The sequence below is a fragment of the Centruroides vittatus genome, unplaced genomic scaffold (genome assembly GCF_030686945.1).
Source record: "Centruroides vittatus isolate TY-2023 unplaced genomic scaffold, ASM3068694v2 contig_329, whole genome shotgun sequence".
Classification (NCBI taxonomy): domain Eukaryota; kingdom Metazoa; phylum Arthropoda; class Arachnida; order Scorpiones; family Buthidae; genus Centruroides; species Centruroides vittatus.
The window spans coordinates 3,076,882-3,099,584 of NW_027122113.1; the positions used below are offsets into that span (position 1 = coordinate 3,076,882).

General features: G+C 28.5%; 1 protein-coding gene across 2 annotated transcripts; it reads right to left on the reverse strand.

Annotated features, from left to right (window-relative positions):
• Positions 1–2,462: 2,462 nt before the first annotated feature.
• Positions 2,463–22,673, reverse strand: LOC136973802 (calcyphosin-like protein). Of its 2 annotated transcripts, none has more exons than XM_067268575.1 (5): positions 22,600–22,673; positions 9,784–9,871; positions 3,078–3,255; positions 2,798–3,007; positions 2,463–2,721 (listed from the first exon to the last, which is right to left on the reverse strand). In XM_067268575.1, the coding sequence occupies exons 2-5, from the start codon at positions 9,843–9,845 to the stop codon at positions 2,617–2,619; spliced, it is 555 nt and encodes a 184-aa protein (XP_067124676.1). In that variant the 5' UTR covers positions 9,846–9,871; positions 22,600–22,673; the 3' UTR covers positions 2,463–2,616. The 2 variants fall into 2 exon arrangements, with proteins under 2 accessions (XP_067124676.1, XP_067124675.1); XM_067268574.1 differs by lacking the exon at positions 22,600–22,673 and adding an exon at positions 10,140–10,245.
• Between the last annotated feature and the right edge of the window lie 30 nt (positions 22,674–22,703).

The window sequence follows — 22,703 nt, forward strand, 5'->3', positions numbered from 1 at the left end:
TTTTGGAGTTTACGTTTAAAAATGCTTGTATCAGCACAAAATTCTTTTTCATTGTACTATGATTACCTTTGTGGAAGCTGTATATGTTCTAAAAACTTATAACCAATACATACGCGGCTGTGACGTAATGGCGAGGGAAGAATAGGGCGCGTTTTTTTATGTAGCGAAATGACGTCACGAGCAGTGTTGGCCATTTAGAAACGGGTTTCAGAGAATTAGCTGTAAAGCGCTTCTCGAGCGCTGCATAAAAAAACGCGCCCATACTGGAGAGATTGCAGATTGGCAGCAGCTTGGTAGTACGGCCAACTTTTACGGAATTTAGTTTCAAACGAAGCATAATAAGAGAGCTCTGTACTACAATAACTAAATAGGTGAAGTAGAACAGAAAAAACTGCGAAAAATAAATAGAACGATGACAAGAATAAATTGAAAAGGTAATAATAAAGAAAACTGATAATGAAAAGATGTAGTGATAATAACGACATAGCGGCACAGTTGGCAGTGAGCCATTGTCAACAACTGCTCCGCCGTGTTGTAATCTTAAAAAGATCTTTTTACTTATTTCATTTAAAATATTTTTCATTAAGTGATATCTTATTCCAACTATATTTTTTGTTTTATTATTATTATAAATGATCGCCAAAACATACACTAGGCGTGTAAGGAGTCGATTCCGATCCGTTCTATTTTGTTTGGGGATTATTTTTAGTTCGTTATTCTATTTATTTTGGGGCGTTTTATTTCTTTAAATATAGACTATCGCAGCTTCCCGAACAAAATTCAATAAGTTAAAACTCACGACCACTGCGGAAAGAAAAAAAATTACGTCATCATTCCGAAACGAAATCCCGGAATGGAATACTTCCACAGGAAGTTAGAAGAATGATCTCCCACCCCCAAATTGTTGGGAAGGTTTTGTACATATTCGTTTTGATTTGATAAAGTCAGTGGCGTAGCGTAGTGGGGGAGGCAGGGGCGGTCCGCCCCAGGCGGCAAAATTTCACAATAAATAATAATACCTTGTAAAAATTTTTGTAATAAATGTGATTATTATATTGTAAAACATATATACATGACTTTTTTATTTGTAACCTGTACAATACACAATAATGATGATTGTTCTTGCCGAAAAGTTTTTTAGAATTACTGTCTTTAGTCTTTTAGTCTTTTAAATTGAGATACCTAAGTAAGGGGGGGCGAAATTTCCTCCGCCCCGGGCGGTTGACCCCCACGCTACGCCACTGGATAAAGTATCTTTTATTTTTTATTTTACAAAGATTTTCTAGTGTTATTGAATTGTACTACATATATGGGCTCCACTAATAAAAAAAAAAAAAATAGAATTTTTTTTTAATATTACGTATAGTAATTCTTTCGATATTTGGTCTTTAGTAATGATATTTTGTTTTTGCCCGCGCAAGTCCAAGCCTGGCACACTAACCACGAACCTTAGAACGCGCCGTTAACGTATTTTTTCGAGCTTTTACTTTACTTTCGTATAACGTTACACGCACTGTCCGGATATGTCGGTCCCCGTCCCTCACCACCCGGCCGCCCCATTGTGGGCCTGGCCGAACCCATAATGGGCTTGCTATAAGAGGTCCTCTTAGTGCCCGCTGGGTGGAAAGAGTTACAAAAAAAAAAAAAAAAAAAAAACGTTATACGCATGCACTTTACAGAATGGCATGTCAGTAACTATTGCTGTAGGCCGGATGGCCGAACGGTCAAGGTGGCAGCCTATCGCTCTGGTGGACCTGGGGTCGAATAATTCCCAGGAATTTTTCGGGGGGTGGTCCGTTCGGATATGTCGGGCCCCGTTCCTCACCACCCGGTCGCCCCATTGTGGGCCTGGCCGAACCCATAATGGGCCTTCTAAAAGAGGCCCTCTTAGTGCCCACAGGGCGGAAAGAGTTTTAAAAAAAAAACTATTGCTGTAGTGTATTTAAAATATATCTTTTAATTATAATACTGCAGCTCTTGTACTTTGGTTTCTACTCAATTTTGACAAAACGGCTTTTCTCACAGTAAAAACTGCCGAATCCTGCTTTAATTAGATAATGGAGTACATTTTTGAAATCATAGTTTTGTCATAAATATTTTTCAATTTTTCTCTATATTTGAATTGTTTCGTCCTATGGGCAATAATAGGCCTTTTTTTCAGGCTTTCGTGGGTTTAGCCAGGCCACAGTGGGGTGAGAGACATATCCGGGATAGATCTCTCGAAAAAATTCCTAGTGATTTTCTTCTGGGTTCGAACCCGGGTCCCCAGAACGGTGCGATGACGCTTAAAATGCATCAATTCACCTCTAATTGACTTCCATCGAATAGAAAATATTGAAATTGCAAGAAGTTAATTGTAATGATTTCCCTAATAGTTGACACAGTACACTTTTAAATTGTTAACGCATTTAACATGTCACAATAATATTTTAGGTAGCTCTTTTTTAGATATGACAAAATCCTTTGCAGCAAAATATTAATCGATTTATTAAAATATAAACTACTATTAAGTAACAATACATTAAAACTATATATTACAATTTTAAAATAATTTTCAACGTTGAAATAATTTTTGCAACCAATCTTAACAAAAGAACGGAGGAACGGCTCTTCGCTTTATTCCAGTTTCCAAGACCCTTTCATCATTTCCACAAAATATTCATCGTCGTCTATAGAAGCGCTAACTCCCGAATAGTAATTCAGAAAATCTTCTCTAGTAACCTATAAGAATTATTTGATAAATGATTATCTTCCTATATTAATAAATATTATTTTAATATGGAGTAATGAAGATTACCGTTCCATCGGGATCGTCGGGTACATCGAAACTGTTCAAAAATTCCTGAAACACTTCATCTTCACTCATATCACCACTCTGGAATTTGGGATGATAAGAAGGGTCGTATACGTTCTTTAGATCGCTAATTGTAATCAATCCTTCTCCCGAAGCATCCATTTTGTCAAAGGCTTGATTGATCATGTCGATTCTGGTGTCCGACATCGGAGGCTTAAAAAAAAAACGAATATTTTGTATATTTTATAAATAATTTGGGAAAATATCTATAATATAAACTAACGCGGAGTCCTTTGAGAAATTCTTCGAAGTAAATGGTTCCTGTTTCGTCTTGATCAAATTCGGTAAAGATCTCTTCCACTTCTTCCGCGTCTAGTGACATTCCGTAATCTTCCATACCCTGTTGAAGCTCTTCTCTATCCAGCTTCCGATCACGGTTATCGTCCATCACTCGAAATATTCTAATAAAAATTAAATTGTGATTGATCGAAGGAATAATATCTTATACATAAGGTGAATCGTAAATAAAAATAATGTCATAAGAAAATATAGACAATAAAATACACATCATCAGAGTCCATGCTCTGTAAAAACTAAATGTATTTTATCAAACTCATTTAGTTTTTGAAATTAATTTTTAATTGATTTTATGAAAACCATCTTCCGCTTAATCAATCTATTCTTGATTTGTCAGTTTTCTTTTATTAGGCTACTTTTCCCTTCATGTCTTCTGGCTATTTAATAGCGTCTAAATATCAATGCATTCTATTAATGAGGAATATTTTCGGGTATTCGGGACTTGTGGCCACCCTAGCCGATGGAAACTTTCTGTTGCCTGCTGTAATTGTCTATGGCATCATACTGTTAAAATAAAATAGTAATCATAAATAGAAGTATTTTGAGCAATTTTTCCTAAGTTTCTTGACTCTATCAGCCTTCTGAATGTTGCTATAATCTTAAAACTATTTTGAATGCATGTTCAACATTTTTAATACATAACATGAGATTGATATACTTCCGACATTCTTAAAGTTTTGTTGTTTTGGAACCATGTTTTGTATTATTTATTTATTTTTATCACCATTATGTAGTGTATTTAGAAAACACGGTGACTGCACAACGTCCTTTATTTGAAACTTTCTCGCATATGCCAAAACGCATTTCGAGCAGAGCTCCTTTTCAGTTGGCACTGTAAAGTAACATATAAAATCCTAAAATATATACTTTTAAAATTGAAGAGGAACTGCGTTTTGGCAATGTAAGAAATTTTCAAATAAAGAATGTTGTGCAGTCTCGTATTTTCTAAATACACTACATAATGATTATAAAAGAAACGTTCCTAAAGTTCTTCTCGTTATTGAAGCATATAAATGTATATGAAACATTATTGGTGACTTCCGTTGACAAAAGATACTTTAAAAAAAAGTGTTGAGAATTTAAACTGCAGAAACGGAATTATCCTGTTAAAATGGACATTTAGAACACATATTTCGAAAAGTAAAATAATTAAATATTTTCTAATTTTGAAATATAAATTAAAATCTATGATTTACCATTTTTTTCTATCCACTCTGAAGTAAAAAATAATAATATTAAGTAACGTAAAATAATATCGACCGATATTTTGATAAATATTTACTTTTTCACTTCGTATAGTTATCGATTTTCTGATCTTATTATATCAGTATATCTCCGATTAATAATAAAATATCATAAAAATAGAAACGTAAATATTTCTTTGTTTTTTTTTTATTTTGTAAAATTCAAAATTAATACTCCACATGTTCCTTAGAAATAGTAAAGAATATAGTGAAATGTTTCATTATTTTATGAAATTGAACAAAAATTCGGTTGAATTAATTAATACAATTGATGAATTCTTGAGAGGAAAATGTATATTTTTCGCACAAGTAATTTTATGATGATGAAATATACTTGTTATCTAAGGGGAAGATCTTATAACTGTTAACAATATATATAATTTCTTATAATGAATTTCTCGTATCGAATTCCTTATAACTCCTGCAATTTTTGTCGAATCCAGATAATATTTTGGTTATATCCGATTTATGTTCTGACGGAAGGTATAGGCTACTTATTTTGCAGAAATATTAACTGTAGAATAAATATTTTATCGATTTTGGATCGGTGATCGCACTTACGTTGCAGTGACGTCGGTGACCTCATTTAGTTCAACTTGACGACGGAATTTCCCTTAAGTTGCATAAATTCAAAAGATTATTTAAATACCATTAAATATTCTATACAGACACATGTATGATTCTTCCAAAGAAATGTGATAATTTCTCTTCTAAATTACATAATCTAATTATTAGAATACATATTCCCGGGAGCTTGTGAGAGTGTACACGCACATTACATTTTAGATGTTATATCAATAATTTTCTGGTGTAAAATAATTAAATTATTATCACTTTTAAATTTTATATGGTAGTAGAATTTTATTATATGTTTGAGAAAAAAGGGAAATTAGCATATACGGTTGGTTTCGTTACGTATAGCATAACCAGGAATGGATCTTTCTAGATGGAGAAGTTTACGAAGAAAATAAGTTTTGATAGATTCCAGTTTATATAAGTAATCGAGACCCCAAATTGAACTGGCATAGTATATAATGGGATTAATTATTAAATTATATAGCTTCATATGGATATTCAAATTTGACGTTTTCAGAGTAGAACATAGGTACAAGAGATTGTCAATTGCCAGCTTTCCTTTGTTATTAATAGTAGTTAGATGTGTTTTGAAGGTAATATTCCAATCAAATATGACTCCCAAAAAGTTAACTTCTTTAACTATTTGTAGAGGAGTATTATTTACATACAACTTCGATTCTGTTTGTGAAATTTTACAGTTATTACGAAATATCATAATCTCTGTTTTAGCGGGATTTATTGTTAGATGCAGCGAATTGAGATGTGAGTTTAATCGGTTAATTTTCCTTTGTAAAGAAATTTTAGTAGGTGCAAGTAAAACCAAATCGTCAGCAAATTGAATACAGTGAAAAATTCTGTCAGCGATCTCAATCCCATCACTGGATTGGAGGAAAAGATGATCTAGATCAGATAAATAAAAGTTGAATAGATACGTGAGAGGGGGTCGCCCTGAAGTATACTACGTGATAAATATGATGATGGAGAAATGGAGTTTCCCTGTTAAATTGTTTTCAAACTATTGTATAAAAATTAAAGTATTGATGTTGAAAATCGATCTCCTGCACCCTGAATCTTTAATTTGTGAACCAGTAGAGGAACATAGACAGAGTCAAAAGTCTTCTTGATATCTATAAATGCTGCGTATACTTTCCTATGTTTTATTGTTAACTGAAGGTATTATAGACATTAATAGAAAGATTGCAAATTCGGTTCCCTTATTCTTGATGTAGGCATATTGAAATTTTGCATCTAGATCCGTATCTTTGGTCCACTGACGAAATTTAGAGGCTAGCATTGACATAAAGCATTTTCACAGTATTGAGAGCAAGGCAAAGTAGAAAGATGGTCACCTTTTTTGTATATGATTGTAATTGTAGCTGAATTCCAAGAGTCAGGATATATAATTTCTTTATACATAGAATTAAATATTTTTAGTAGTTTTATCTGTGCCTGATGAGGAAGCATCTTTAGAAAGAATTTGTTAATTTACTTCATACAGATAACTGTTAGATTTGTAACGTTTTTTATGGTTATTTTTAGCTTTACACTTCGCTTCATCTGAAAACCTTCATTAATTTCTATTTTAAAATTTATGATGAATAAATTTAATAAAATTAAATATGTAAATAAAATAAATATTATTAATCTTGAAAATAATTTTAAAAAGAATTGATTACAGGCTTAAAATAACATGTGAAATGAAATAATTAAGTTTAAAAATTTAAATATCAAGTTAAATCACCATTAATAAAACAGGAAATGAATGTAAGATTTTGAAAAACTTGAAAACTTTTGAGATTTTAAATGTGAAAATAAAGAAAAAATGATTTATAATACATAAATCCATAAATCCTAATAAATCAAAAATTCAAGAGAATTTCCTCATTGGTTTTGTGAAATAATTTTAAATAATCTCAACCAAATTATTCATTTATGTCTGAAGTTGTAATAATAATTAATGTTAAAAATAATTATAATAAATTTATTTCTAATTTATTAATTAATATATTTTTAATATTAATATTAATATAATAATACATACTTTTCAAAAATAACAAAGTCTACATTTTACATGATTAAATGTTATAATTTATTTAAACTTTAATCATTTAAACGTGAATAAATATAAATTTAAAGTATAATCTTAATAATTTTTATTTAAAACATATTTTATAATTAATTAAATTAAATTTTATTAAACATATAATTTTCGTTTTCGAATTATTTTCTTTTGAAACCCATTTAAACAATTTTAATTCTTATTTTTTATATATGCAATTATCAATTAAATTATTATTTTTTTTTCTAGGCGGAATTTTCAATTTATTAATTATTATTTTACAGTTTTCTCCATTGATTTCAAAGCCAGAAATTTCCTTTTGGTACATCGTTTTGTCAGTAAGACAAAATTTAAAATAATGTTATTAATCAACGTTATTTCGAAATGTGTTCCAATAAATTACCATTAGATTAAATGAGGAGATATACTAAAAAAAAGTTTTTACGAATCTAAAATGTAGTATTTTTCTCTGCTAGTTTCGGAAGTTTCTGTTTTAGATATAAAATTAAAATAGCCGCAACGTGTTCTCTACTTTGTACCATTTTATGTGTGTTAAGCACAAAAAGTCGATCAAAATGATATTTATTTTTTGAAAGATGTTGAAATACATGAAGTAAATATTAACGTAAACAACTACAAGAAAATTACTTCATATCACAATTCCAAAAAATGATGAAGCAATTTAACGTTGAGACTAGATTCTTTATATGTATATATAGAATCTAGTGTAAATAAATAAATAAAGTAAAAAAATTTATTTATGGTTTCGGGTATATTTTCAGATTTAAAATTTAAATATAAGGAGAAAGTGGTCTCTGACAGTATAAAAATTGAAGGATACGATAATCATAAAATATACTATAGAGAAAGAATAATTGATTTTTCAGAGAATGAATTTTCTATTCTGAAGTTAGTGTTTAGTAAATATATCATGTCTGAGTTTTTCTTCTCAGTGCAAACAAAGCACTTTATATAATCACTATATTTAGAATATTTTAGAGATTAAAAAGTCATTAAGTGAAATTTTATCATTTTTTTAGACACATAAGAGATTTATTTGTGCAAAAATCAAAACTTTTAGCTTATAATTTTTTCATGTAAGCCTATATTATATATTGGGCCTATATAATATAGGCCTATAATGAATAAGAAAGTGAAAAAACAAATATATATATATTTGTTTTTTTTTTCACTTTATTATTGATCTTTCATGAAAATATGCGAATAAAACATACCATTTTCATTTAAATATGTGCTAAAGTTTCTTAAATATTAAGTATTTAATATTTTATTAGACTATTAAACTAATATTTAAAATTATAATGGATAAAAACATAATTGAAACATGAGAGTGTTATAATTTTAACATTATATTTGCGGCTTTCAAAATTTTTATTAATTGAACATTATACTATAAATTAAATATAAAATAAACAAATTGACATTATATTTAATTAAATTTAACATTATATTACAGCTCATTGTTACAAAAATAAATATTAAAAGAGATGAAAATTGATCATTAAATAAGTATTAACCAATGATTATTAAAAAATACTTTTAAAAATCTTTATTGTTTTTTTATTTAAAAAAAATTAATGATGGAAAAATTGCAAATGAAAATTTTTGAAAATTTAATGGATAAATTGCCAAATGATTCTATGAATTTTTTAATATGAAGCAAAGTGGAGTTTCTATTAATACATGTGAATGTATATCTATTAATAATTTATAATACTAATGAATTAAAATAATTTTATAAAATTATATTAATAATTACTTAATAAAGTTTCTTGTGTAGAGTGAATTTATTAATACTATAATTTGACTTTATATTCTTTAAATAATTATGATAATTTCTACTTATTGAGAATGTTTTGGAAATGTGTATACAATTTTAAACAGTGGCGCGTTAACCTATGGACAAAAAAGGCAATTGCCTGGGATCTACACTAAAAGGGGCTCCAAACCAATTTTTTATAAGAAAATATTTTCCCAAAAAAATTCCCCTGAAGTCAGTGTACGTGGGGCCTCCTAATTCAAATTCGCCTGGACCCCATAATGCTATAACATGCCACTGTTTTTAAATATTTAATTTAAAAGTATTAATAATATTTAGAAACAATCTCTGAGAAAAATTAAAAAATCTGATATTTAAAATATAAAAATCTCCATTAAAAATGAAGGAAAAGTATTTTAATTTCCAATTAAATTTAAGATATGTTGAACAATTCCGTCGTCTACATTCATAATTTATAAATTGCATAATTTATTTATGCAGCTGGAAGGATAAATAAATCCTACAATTTCCTTTGTTTAAAATTCAAAATGTCTAATTTAATTTTATATTCATTTTTCTATTGATATTTAAAAAAAAAAAAAAAATCACATATAAGTTTTCATGAACATTTTAAGTTATAATCAATCTAAAATAACACAAATATTATAAACATTTTTTTTTAATTTAGAATTTTAATTATAAAAAAATGTTTATGTAAACTATAGTAGATCGCAATCTACCGGTTGGGAAGCACATTTTCTTTAAATAATTAGAAAAATTGAAAGATCCTTAATGATAACGCATTTATAATTTTGTTTTGTACTCGAAACTGTTTAATTTGGGATCGATAACGGTAATTAGTATCGGTAAAAGCTGATAATAAATTAATGAAATTTCTCCAGGAGTGTAACTAATTAGTCGGCACGGATAACTTCCCAATCATTAAAAACTAGATATTATAATCGAACCTAACCTGGCGAAGCCTTTAATTCCGTGCGCTCCTCTCTCCAAGCATTGTGCTCGTAATTTTTCCATCTTCTTTATCTTACTTTCGATCGATTCTAAAACGCAATAAAACTCTATTAAATTCTAAATTATTGATATAAATAAATAAATAAATAAATATATATATATATATATAAATTAGCAAAAAAATTATTTATACGATTATATAATATATTACACGCTTATTAGGTAAGAAGCTTTTATCAAATATTGCAAAAAATTAAAGTATGAATTTAATATTATTATTTTTCTAAAAATTTTAATGATAGAGAAAATACTAAATATTATATTAAACGTAGATTATAGAAATTAAGAGGTACTAACCTGAAACGTCCTACAACCAGTAATGTAAATAAAATGGACGTCAGAGGTCTCTTAAGTAGTGAAACAATTGAATGTATTGATCGGTTACCATAGTAACATAAGAGCCAACTACAAACTTTGTATTGAAATTCTGGGAAATTCGTTATGTATGAAATTTTACACCCTTTTCATCAATTTTAATGCAGAAGAAGCAGTTAAAAGGTAAAAAGATAATAAATAGCGTAAAAGAAAGAACTATAAAATGAATAGATTTTAATAAGCAATCTCACAGCATCGATTGCATTCTACAATCGTAAAGCAAGAATCAATAAGTTTTGGTAGAATCTTTAATAAAGATTAAGATTCTAGACAAATTTTATTAGAAACAGCTTTGATTGTGTAGAATTTGAAAGTTAACAACATGGATTTGCACATAAGCTGAACAAGCTGCAGCTTATGTGCAAATCCAGCTGAACAAGCATCTGAAGGCCTCACATTTTTACACGTAAAAATATGAAGTCCTAAGCTACACCATATAATAGCCCTTCATCTCCATCAATGATACATGTATCATTACTTATTAGAGGAAAAGGACCTGTTATATGGTGTAGCTTAGGCCACAACAAGTCCAGCTGTAGTTAACATATATAAAGAATAAGTTCAAGGTGTGCAATTACTTCAAACCTTAATGCAAAATTTGAGGCTCTCAAAGATGACTCAGAAAAAACTTAAAATATATACTGTAGTATCATCAATATATTAATTTATTTTATAAAATATTTTATTGTAAAAAGTTTACTTAGAACTTTAAATTTATTAGTGTATTCTCAGAAGAAATATTTATTAATTAATATATATAAATATTGCAAGATTTGATACTGATGATACTAATTATAAATAAGCTATTTAATTTACTCACAGTAAAGTTCTTACTATGTATAAATTATGTAGTCTATGCATTATATATAACAGAAAGTTAACTTGTAAAAATTAAAGTTTGAGAATGTTCCATATTTAATTTTTTTTTCTTTTTGTTATTAAAAAAAAGTGTTTGAAACTCCATTTTTTTCAATATCCAATATGTATTTTGTAAGTAAATGTATAAATATATTTTTAAAACTCAAAATTCAAACTGAATATCATCTGATAAATGATAATCAATCATTTCACATGAATTTATGTACTTTGCTCAATATTCGAATGCAAAGTACTGTACATTTCCTTTAAAAAATTCAAATTATATTGCATAAATACAATATTTTTAAATAGAAAGTGACTTTTGATTTTATCATTTTATTTACAAGAAATGAGAATTTATTCGTAGGACACCAAATTAGATATCTCAAAAGTAAACATTCACAGCATTTGTAAAGAAAATAAACTTAAATCACTACAGAGTAATTGACTTTTTTGGTACAGTACTTCTTAATCATGTAGGTGGGATTCGAGGGCAAACAGTTTGGAAGAAATTTTCGTATTTATGAAATTAAATCAAAAACTTGACTATTTTTAATGTAAATACGACAAAAATACATATAATTTTTAAAACAGATATTGAGTTTTGAAGAAATATCCCTAGATGAAAGACCGATGAAAAGTATCCTTTGATTATTCGGTTACAAAAATAGCAAAAAATGCAAGGGGTGCATCTCCTTCGTCTATATTTACCTTCCGATAAGAGCGGATCAAGTGCAATTGCCGAATAAAGTGCTGGACCCACGAGATCCGTGAACAGAAGAAAGGTGTCGAGAATCGAGAGAAAATGGTGGATAAAGAGGCGCAGAGTTTGCTAATTAATTATTTCATCTTGGTCGTTCTTTTGGCCATTCTTTGGATTTTATACCTTAGCGTAAGTAAACAATATCTAATTTATATAAAATATAATCCGAAAAAACCTTGTTCGATCCTGATTGGTCAAAGATTCTCAAAATTGCTGACATCACTGGGGATTTCGGCAATTCTTGTGTTTCGTTTGTTTCACTTGCTGGATGAAAATGGTGAATAAGGAAGCGAAAAGTTTGCTCATTAATTATGTCGTTTTGATCGGTTTGCTTTTTATATTATGGGTCCTATATTTTGGGGTGAGTATGCTTAATTTCAAGGATTAGAAATTGGGATATTTTATTTTTGTGAATTTCAAAGTGACTAGCGACTATTGATAGATAAGCTTATTATCTAAATTTTTATATTTTTATGCCTTTATGAGTGTTTATGAAAATAGTTGCCTTGGAAACTAAAACGATCGACAGGTGGTAAGACAAAGTTAAGAATTTTCTTTTCATGAAATAGATAATTAATGATATTCGGAGACATTTTAACTTCGCTAAATCTCAATTTTATTATATACTTTTCTGAAAGTGAATATATTTTCTTTAATGAAAGGAAGGAAACTTTTTAAGTGTTTTCGCCTGGTAATTCTATTCGAATCTATTTTTGCGAAAAGACCCTAACTTGTGATTATCTTGGTAGTCATTTAAATTGTTGTTTCACTGCCAATAATTATGAGAAAACTGATAATACGTGTTTGAAGTAGTCGTTGGTCTAGTTTGGTACTTCGTGACACGAAGATGGCACATGCATGTGATGTTATAAATAAAACAAATGTCCAAGGTCGATGTAAAAATCCATAATTATATAATATTAGTTTGTTTATTATTCCAGTTTGTAATTCTATGGATTCCTTTAATTGAATGGTAATTAAATGAGTCTGTACGTTTTAGTAGTGCGCGAAATCTCTAATGTTACGACCGTATTTTTGAATATATTACGCTCTTCTAACATGCAAAAAAAAGTTTAAAACACTAATTTAATTAGATAATTAAAGAATTTATATATTAAACATTCGAAATTTTATAATTTTAAAATTAAAATAGCAGTATAACAATATTACAATGGATATTTAATACCCATACCAAAAATAGCAGTTTCAGTTATTTTAAGTTTAGATAAAATCGAATTAGGGGTGAATACCTTCTATTCTAGTTTTAATAAATTATTTTGAATATAAGTTGGTTCTTGCGATATTCTTTGAAACATTCTAAATAATTTATAACACAGGCTTTACGTTTAAAATTATAGGCGTTAATTACATTTATTGTGGCATCAAATTTTAACTCTTTGTCTTGTTGGTTACTTCAATAGTAATACACAAGTTTACAATAAAATTAGGCGTATTTAGCAATAGCATTTGCAGAAAATACTTCAGTCCATTCGGCCATAAAATAAATGTAAAGCATATTTTCCATCTATATCCTATATAACTGTATTTGCTTGTGTGTATATATATACAGGCAAATCCCATTTCAGATTTCCGGAATATTCGGATTGATTCTAAATTTTTACCCATTTTATGGAAAAATTATTATATTTGCGATGTATGAAATCATTGAAGCATTATTTAGGATCTTAACATGTACAGTACCTATGTCGTAATCTCACATTTGCAAGGATAAGAATACATATACTGAATCATTTTTATGTTCCTATTTATGTAATATTAATGTTCCTATTATTTCCAAATCATTAAATCATCTGTAAATTTATTTTTAATCATTAAAAACTATTTTCACTAAGGAATTATTTCAATACCCCACTAATTTTGGTTTATCCAGATTTTCGTTAATCCGGATAAACGGGGTTTAACTATGTATATACATATAATGTGTTGAGATTTTAAAGTATATCAACTGTGAACAAGAATGGACAAGAAAACTGTAAGATAATTGATTATTATAAAAACTAAATATAAAAAATTTAAATATATGAATTTTTATTGTAAATATAAGTTTACTTAGCGAAAGAATTCAATATAAATAACAGTTATTGTTATTTATATTGAATAATGAATATATTTCATAAATAGCGTGAATGCTAACTGTTATTAAAAAAGATAAATCTTATCATTTGATTTCAAAGCTGTGATATTTATTCATTTAATTCTTGTAAATAAATATTAAGAAATTAAAATGGTAAATTTAATCATGGATAGATTTAAATCTAGATGTTCAAAATTCTATCGTCGGTAAACAGAACAATTAAATAATAACAATCAATTGCTTATACCTTGAGTTACCGTGTGGAAATATGCCATATAAGTACATAAAATGCGTTGTTTGGTCATCATTGACATCAGTTTGCCGTCATTTACATAATTTATTTTATTTTCTTAAATATTTCTCTTTTTTCATGAGGGGAAAGTGTATCATTTGTTTATTGTTTATGTAACTATATCATGCTACGTTATCTCGGCAAAAAGTTTTTTCAGTGCATTAAATGGTAGAGTTTTTCTCTCTTTATAATTTAGAGGGAAGCAAAATTAGATAAAAGATTTGAAAATATAATGGAGCTTTCATATTGTAAAAGAGGATTATTATGAAACTGCGTTTTATTTGTAAGAACCTGAAGAAAATTTATGTTGAAATAAAATTGAAAAGACTTGCAATTTTTTTAAAAATTTATAAATTTTTATGAAAATTAAAAGACAAGAACAATGGTTCTGCATCAGTAAGCGTTTTGGCATGACACTACCGCTCTAACGTAATATTAAATATTTATCTTAACATTACTGTAACTTTGCAAGCATTAATGCAAACATTAAAGCTACGTGTCTGATACGATAATATGGTTATTGAATTCGTTAATTTACAATTTGTTTATGCACTGCATTTTACATATTAATAATAAATAACACCAAACCATGTTTTTGTTAAAACAAAAAAAAAACTAACAGTTTATTACAAGCAGTTGTGTTTAATCTTAAGATATTAAATATATAGGGCAAATACTGATAAATATGTAAATAATGCGAAAATAAAGCTAGTTTAACATTGCCAAAATTTGATAGATTAAATTCAAATAACGTAGATTCAGGTATAAAAGAAAGCCACCATTTGTAATTGTAAGATATAAATATTCCTATTTCATCTAAAAACGAGCAATAAATAATTGAAAGACGAATATTCATTCTTCGACATTTTCTTATTTACCTTGTTTGAAGATTTTAATATTAATTATATAAAATATAATTTATGCAAAGTTAATGCAACTCATAATTTCGTACAGTAACACTGAATTTTAATTGACAATTTAATACAATTCTGAATCACATGTCTCTAACTTTATCCTAATTTAGACAATTTTTGGGCCGAGTGGATAAATCACTGAATACTGATCGTGGCGAGGAGCGAACCCACAACCAAGTGGGTTTTCCGGGTTTTCTTCACGTTTATAACTCCTAAATAGGAGTCAGTTTCCCGTAGAAAGTCCTCCCTCGGCGGAGTGTGCATATGTCGCATTGCCATATACCAACAAACAAACGATTTTTGCATGGCTCAAGTTTTCTAGAAAGTTTGCACAATTCTTCAAATATATTTTTTAGAAATAAAACAGTATGGCTTTCCTGTATCATTCCTGTGTCTAACTCAAACACTTAGGTTTTAGATTTCTGATAAAATACGAAATTCGATGGAAATCCCGACTGATTAAAATTGCTCTCTTGAAAATCCAATAATGTCTATTTCTCAATGACAGAATGATAATAATAATAATAATAATAATAAACGCATATCATGTAGTTAGGAAATTCTAAGTACAGGTACAGTACTTGCTACCAATACAAATTAGCAGTTTTTGGTATTTACTGTATACCTTGACCTTGGTCCGGCATAGTACTAGGTACCGTTATCAACCGAGTAGGACACAATCTATCAATAACGATAATAATAATAATTTCATATTTAAAAAATCAAATATTGTGACGTCACGATACCGAGATGCAATTTTAAGCGTATTTTAATTTTAAAAAAATTCCCGACTTTCGGTCCTAGCCGGAACTTCGTGTATAGTTAATCGGGACTTCCGGGTCCTATGATTTTCATATCTGGTCTCAGTTTTCATCTATTAAACTCAGTTCTCGAGATTAGCGAAGGACAGGCGTACGGACGACAGTAGAAACTAAGTATGCAATTTGAATTGCAGCCTAATAATTATTAACAAAAATAATAATTTTGTTGAAGTTTTCTTAATTGAAATATTGAGATTTAATAGTTAATACTCTGTATTCTAACATTTTATTCCTATTCTGTGTGGTATTTAATACGGAATAATTTTAAATTATTACGAAAACATTAGTCCGTAAGTTTTATTTTAAGAGTGTTTTCTAAACGTTTTAAATCATTTATGAAATATCTGAACAGCTGAAGAATAGACACAAGCATTCCTTTTATAATTTCGTTGCATTTATCTTGTAAATTGTGCATATAACCAATTTCTAAAAGATCTATATAAAACGATCTAAAATAATTTTTAGCTCCGTAATAACTTCTTTCTCCACAATGTCGACATACAGAATCAACAGCCGATATTATTTAGAACGTACTGAAATTCACTTTTATATGAAAAATTATATTTACGATCTAATAATACGTTTCGTGATTTATGAAACGTTGGCCTATACGTTTTATATAAGTTATACAAGTCAATGCCAACCATGTTTAATGAGACTTGTGTTATGCTTATTATACTGTAAGAGACCTTAGCAAGGCATAGGATATTGCTCAACGTGGTTTCCGTTCTGAAGGTGTAAAACACAATGAACAATATATTCGACGGCCGACAATAATTGATTGTTTGTGATGCTTCTTATATGTAATGTAATAATGTCTTTCAACACTGCTAAATTTACAACATACCCTCGATAAACCATACTTTTCAAGTGTCTCCACAATAAAAAAATCATACGAATTAAGATCCAAAGCATCAAAAATGCCACAGTGGTAAGTTTTGTGACTATTTTTTTTTTTTTTTTCTTTTGTACAGAAATGTCTTTCACAAATCCTGAATCGTCACTATACCTAATTTGGTTGCATTTGGACTGCCAACTTTCTCTTTAGATAGCGTTGAATAGGTAATACTTTAATTATACGTTTTAATTATTTTAAATTAAATACGTTTATGTATATATGTGGGATTTGAAGAAAAACCATAAATAGTTTAACAATAAAAGAAACGTTTAATGATTACGTAAACGGACAATTTACAATAACTAAATTTAAATAACCGGTTGGTCTCTCCATGCACGACTTTACTTTGTATGCAATCCAGCAATTCACGCTCTGAACGCCTCTTCTTTATTTGTCTGTCTTATCCATTCTTTCTTTTTATGATTATCCGGCCTTATCTTTTCGTTTCTCTTATTTTTCTAGGTATTTCTTATTTTTAAGGCGCATTTCCGAATACGGAAATGCGTCTTAAAAACCAACAGACGGCTTTCGTGAATTTTTTTCACTTATGATGAAAGTTAGTTATATATTATAAATTATAATGTATATTCATAGCGTCACCTCACGAAAACGTCGTGAAACTAGACATTGAGAGTACCCAAGCGGCTCCATGTAACGTTACGTTTCGTTGCGTTGTTCTATAAAGTTTTGTGGTTTATTTTCTAGAATTTGCTATTTATTTATTATATTTTTGATTTATTTCTTTATTATAGACATTTATGATAGTTATAAATTTATTTCTATAAGGGACTGTCCATAAATTACGTCCGCATTTTTCTTGAAATTTTTACTCCCCTCCCCCATTGCCTCAGTTTGTTCAAGTTTCCGTAACTCCGGATATCCAACAAAAGTCAACTCCCCTCAAAATCTTCATTACTACATGAATAATAAAATGCAAAAACTGTATAAAATTTAATGAAATAAAATGGGCGTCCATTGAAGTTCAACTCCTCTCCCCCTTGTCTGACTTTGTCCGACTTGTCATAACCCCCTCTCTCCCCCTTCCAGTGTGGACGTCATTTATGGACAGCCTTTAATTTTAAAAATTAGATATGATTACGTTACTCTACATCCTGGTATAATACTTTCCCTTTAATGGTACAAAATTAGGCATAGGTCTTTTTTAAGACTTATGTTTAATTTGGCATGCCCCGTGAGAGACAGCACGGGCCCCGGTAAAATCTCCGTGGCTCTCAACCCTTCACCTGCCCAAGAAATTTCGGGTCTAATATAAAGGTCCAGGCAATGTCTTCCTCCTCGCTTCAGAGCTGCCTAAAACAGACAACGTGAGCTATTGCATTGCTTTATGTTTTGATATACACTGTATATATTTTATATTGTGTAATTATGACGTTAAATACAGAAGGAGGAGAAGATTTGAGAGAAATATACATGTGCTTTCCTGTTTAAGCGACCTAAGTACGAATATATTCGATGTATATCGAAGTTATCGTCCCTAATCAACGATGTGTAAGCGAAAACTCGTACATCCAGGACTCTCTGATAACAACGTATAATTTATATTGTAATTTTAAGCTACAGACTAACTTATTAATCTATGTTATAGATGTACACGCCGTTATTTAGAAAATTAAAAAAGAAATATAATTTATATCATCTTTTGAAATGAGGATAATTGGGTTTGTTTTTTTTTTTTTTGGTCTAGTTATTCATGAAATAAAATAATTGTTTTTGTTGATTTAAGAGCCAATTTTTCAGACTCTGCCAACATTGTGCCAAATAGGATATATTCGACTAACATAATTCATGCAGTTTCCGAAAAAAAAAGACAAGTGAAAACAACGTAAACAGTTATTTTCGAATATATCATTACTATTTTCTGACTAAACAGATAACGGAACAACTTTTTTTTCCGATTAAAAGTTTTTTTAATTAAGAAAGTTTTTTATATATTAGTTGTATTATATATATATTTGATCCATTTATATTTTAAATGAAATTTTAATGACAGAAAAATTGTATTTTAATTGCTATTTTTATATAACATATGCAAGTATATCTAATGTTTAAAAATGAAGTCCTTTGTACGTGTTTAGTATGAAAATATCGACAGTTTAACTTAAAACAATTACAAAAAATAATTATTTAGATGAATGTATGACAACTTTTCCTTCGAACAAATTGCATTCGCCGCTTCCATTCTACTTAGTTGGAGTCAGTTATAAGAACTTAAAATGTCTCTTATGTCGTAATATGTTTATTTTCTAGCAAAATCCACTTGTTTAAATGATAAACTATACGCTGTCATTAGTTTAAAACTTCTTTATTTTCTACTGCAAATATAAGGATATCATTAATCAAGCAAAATACATTCATTCTGTTAAGGTTAAATTTACAACGTTACTTAAACTGAAAGGTCGTGTTTAGAAAAGTTATGACAAATATTATTTTATTAAATTCGGTGTAAAAGTACTTGTAAATGAAATTTAAATCTATGAGAGAATAGTTTAAGCTATTATTTAAACAATATAAATGAGTATCGGCTAACTTCTAAGTTTTTATTGAGTTAAAGCCTGAATAATTTTTATATTAATACTTTTAATTCTTGGGAATTACGTAAGGGCTTGTGGGCTAAATCTATAATATATAACAAGGCCTTTATCCTCCACCAAATACGTGTAAAAATGTGAGGCTTTAAACTGCAGCTTCTGTAGCTTATCTGTAAATCCCACCCTGCTTGTAATCATGTTATTTTTAATTAAATGATATAAAACTCAACTATAATTTAAATGAATACAAGTAAAAAACTTCAAAATAATTATTATTTATCGTTTTTTAAGTGACTTTCTGGACTAGTTACGAGCTGAATTGTTTTTTCATCGGCTGTGGAAGATAATCTAAAATAGAATTCTAGTGCATCTGTTTATAGAAAATAAGTTTTCTATGAAACATAAACTAAACTACATTCGGGTCGACGAGCTAAAATCGTAAAAAAATTTTTTTTTCGTATGACAATAATATATCTAATTCCAAATTTCATATTTTTTAAAACATTTTTTAAGTCGCAACTGCTTGATTTTAATCGATAAATGAATAATATTACATCTTAAATTTTATATAGTTCGATTAACAGAGCCTTATAAAACCTATATTGTGTTACGTAATTGGTTTGTATTGGTTGTAATCTGTATTTCTGGAAGTACTTTTTTTTTTAAATTAAAATCGAAAACTTTATTCGATTTCGATTATTTTCTAAGAAATCAAAATATTGAATCACATTGACCTTACACGTGATCAATTTATGCATCTCAAGTTCGATCCTGGTATCGATTAGACTGAATTACTTAAAACTTTCGACAGTTTTCGTATATTATAGTGGTTTCTGGATGTATTTAAAACAAAATTCAGATTTTATTCGGTAATGATATACACGGTATTTATCATTATCTTGAAAATTTTATATCCGTTTCGCGTTAGAGTAATGACTTTTAAACACTTTCGCACTTCTTGGCACTTTCTTACATAATTAACAGCTTTATACAAGGCACTTAACAGCTAAATTTCCGCTTTATTTTTGCCAGCCAATTCCTTTTTTCTTTTTTATTTGTTTCGTAAGAAAAATAAATAAAGTGGATGGAATAATGATATAAATAGATGGCACGTGTCTATGTTTTGTCCAATATAAATGTAAAAATAGCAAACTTTTCTTTGGGTCACATAATGGGAGATTTTTTTAAAGGGAAAATATGAATTTTGTTTTTATTAATAAACGTAAGAAAAAATGTCGAATAAGTTGATTTTTATCATTTAATTTCTATAAGAAAAATCACAGATAAATCGAATCGTTCGCTTACATTCTATGTTTAGATATTGATACAAAACAGTGCCAAGTAGCTACAGAGTTAGAAGGTATTTTCACTTATCGAATGGTTCTTTATTTAGAAAATTGCTAACAGATTTTAAGTTTGGATAATTTTAAATCTATTTGTTAAAATAAGAAAGTGATTGAAGTGAGAAATTCAATTTATATTAATTGAAGAAATCTCTATAAATCAATTAAGCTGAAGTATAATGTGACTTTAGCATGAAATCTCGTGATTTGATACTTTTGGCATGATTTTTATCTATAGGAAATACTCTTAAAATTTGAATTCAAATTCACCAATGAAAAAAGATATGACGGCCGGATTAAGGAATTACTCTATGGTTCTGGGGGATCCCGAATCGAATCCTAGAGAGCAATTTGTCATAGAAATAAGTCCTGGATATGTCGTGCCCCGTCCCTTACTATCCTACAGCTCTCATTGTGAGTTATTCTGGGTAAGGATAAAAGGTACTCTTAATACTTACAGGGTGGAATGAGCCAAAAATGAAAAAAAAACATGACGTCATTCAACTAAAATTATCTCAAAAATTTGAATACTCATTACCACTAAAAAATGGCGAAGTTATTTTTAAGTTTCCATTCAGAAACTGAATATGACAAAAACTTTCGGGAAATGTGAATGGTTACAATTCATCGTAACTTATGTCTAAAGTAGCAAATGTCATCATCGGTTAGAAATAATCGACCAATCAAAATTTTTCTTTTAAAACTTTTCGATGTTGTAGAGATTTGTGAGTTGTCATTGATATTAAAAGATACAAATAATTTAAATAAAGTAATATACATATAATAATGTTTTTCATCGTAAACTCATATTAAAATTTTTTTAAAAATGCATTATTTTAGGACATTTGCAAGCTTTAAAATCAGTAATAATGAAATACAATTTTATAAATTTTCATTAAAATTTGCTACTGACACATTGTTTCACTTATATATACAGAAATATTGATCCAATGGTATATTATATATTCATTAAAACAAATTATATATTTAAAAATAATTTTTTTAAGAATAACTTCTCCTTTTCTGACGATTCCTTTTTCTATTTTAAGAAATTGGCTCTAGTTTAGGAGAAACAAATATGCCAAAGAAATTCATATTTTTCACTAAAAACTATTCGCAGATTTTTTTACATAACTTAACAGTGATGCGTGTTTAAAGAATTAGCTATTAGAATAGCTATTTCGTCAGCAATGTGCATCCCAGATGTTTAAGCAAACTTTCCATTGATAAAACTATTTAAAAAAATGAATTGTTAGCATTTTGTTGAACTAGCAAATTAGCAGTAACATTCATGCAGTAGTTATAAACTCGTGGATCTTGTTTATTCTTTTTTAATCTCTTTACTGTTGTTCCCTGTATTAAAAAGACAAAAAATTTAATATTTTTCTTACTTTTTTAATGCGTTTCTTGTTTATTTTTTCAGTAATTGTTCATAAAACTGCAAACGAATGCGCATCGCGACGTGATGTCGCCGTATTTTTTAACAGCCGCCGTTTTCTTTTAAAAATAATGAACGGTGATGAAAGAAGTTGATTTATGTTTAAAAATAAAATTCTGTTCAATTGAATTTCACTTTAGTGAGTAGTTTTTCTAATTATACGTAAAGCTTTGAGATAGATTTTTCGCGTAGCGTCACGTTTTACGCGCGTAACGTTGCGAAAAATCTTAATTAAAAAAAAAAAAACAGCATCGCACGCGATGATACCTTTTAAATTTTATATATTTTAATAAAGTTTGTTTTGAATTTTTCTTATAAAAAGTATCTTTTAAGACACGCTTTTTACCATTTGAAGTTCACAACATAATTACTAGAAATTAAGAAATCACTAATTAAATTCACAATTCTTACCCTTTTAAAAGCCCGCCATTTTGTTTCAAAATGGAGAAATAACATAATTGTGTTAACGGAATTGCTTTCTTGTAGAAACAAATGCCGTCAACCACATTTTCAAT

What these genes read in the sequence shown, in the direction of transcription:
- LOC136973802 (XM_067268575.1), bottom strand. Translation starts at nt 9,845, where the DNA reads ATGGAAAAATTACGAGCACAATGCTTGGAGAGAGGAGCGCACGGAATT. An exon ending in GGAATTAAAGGCTTCGCCAG is followed by an intron (nt 3,256 to 9,783) that starts GTTAGGTTCGAT and finishes AATTTTTATTAG; the next exon opens with AATATTTCGAGTGATGGACG. An exon ending in AATTTCTCAAAGGACTCCGC is followed by an intron (nt 3,008 to 3,077) that starts GTTAGTTTATAT and finishes TTTTTTTTTAAG; the next exon opens with CCTCCGATGTCGGACACCAG.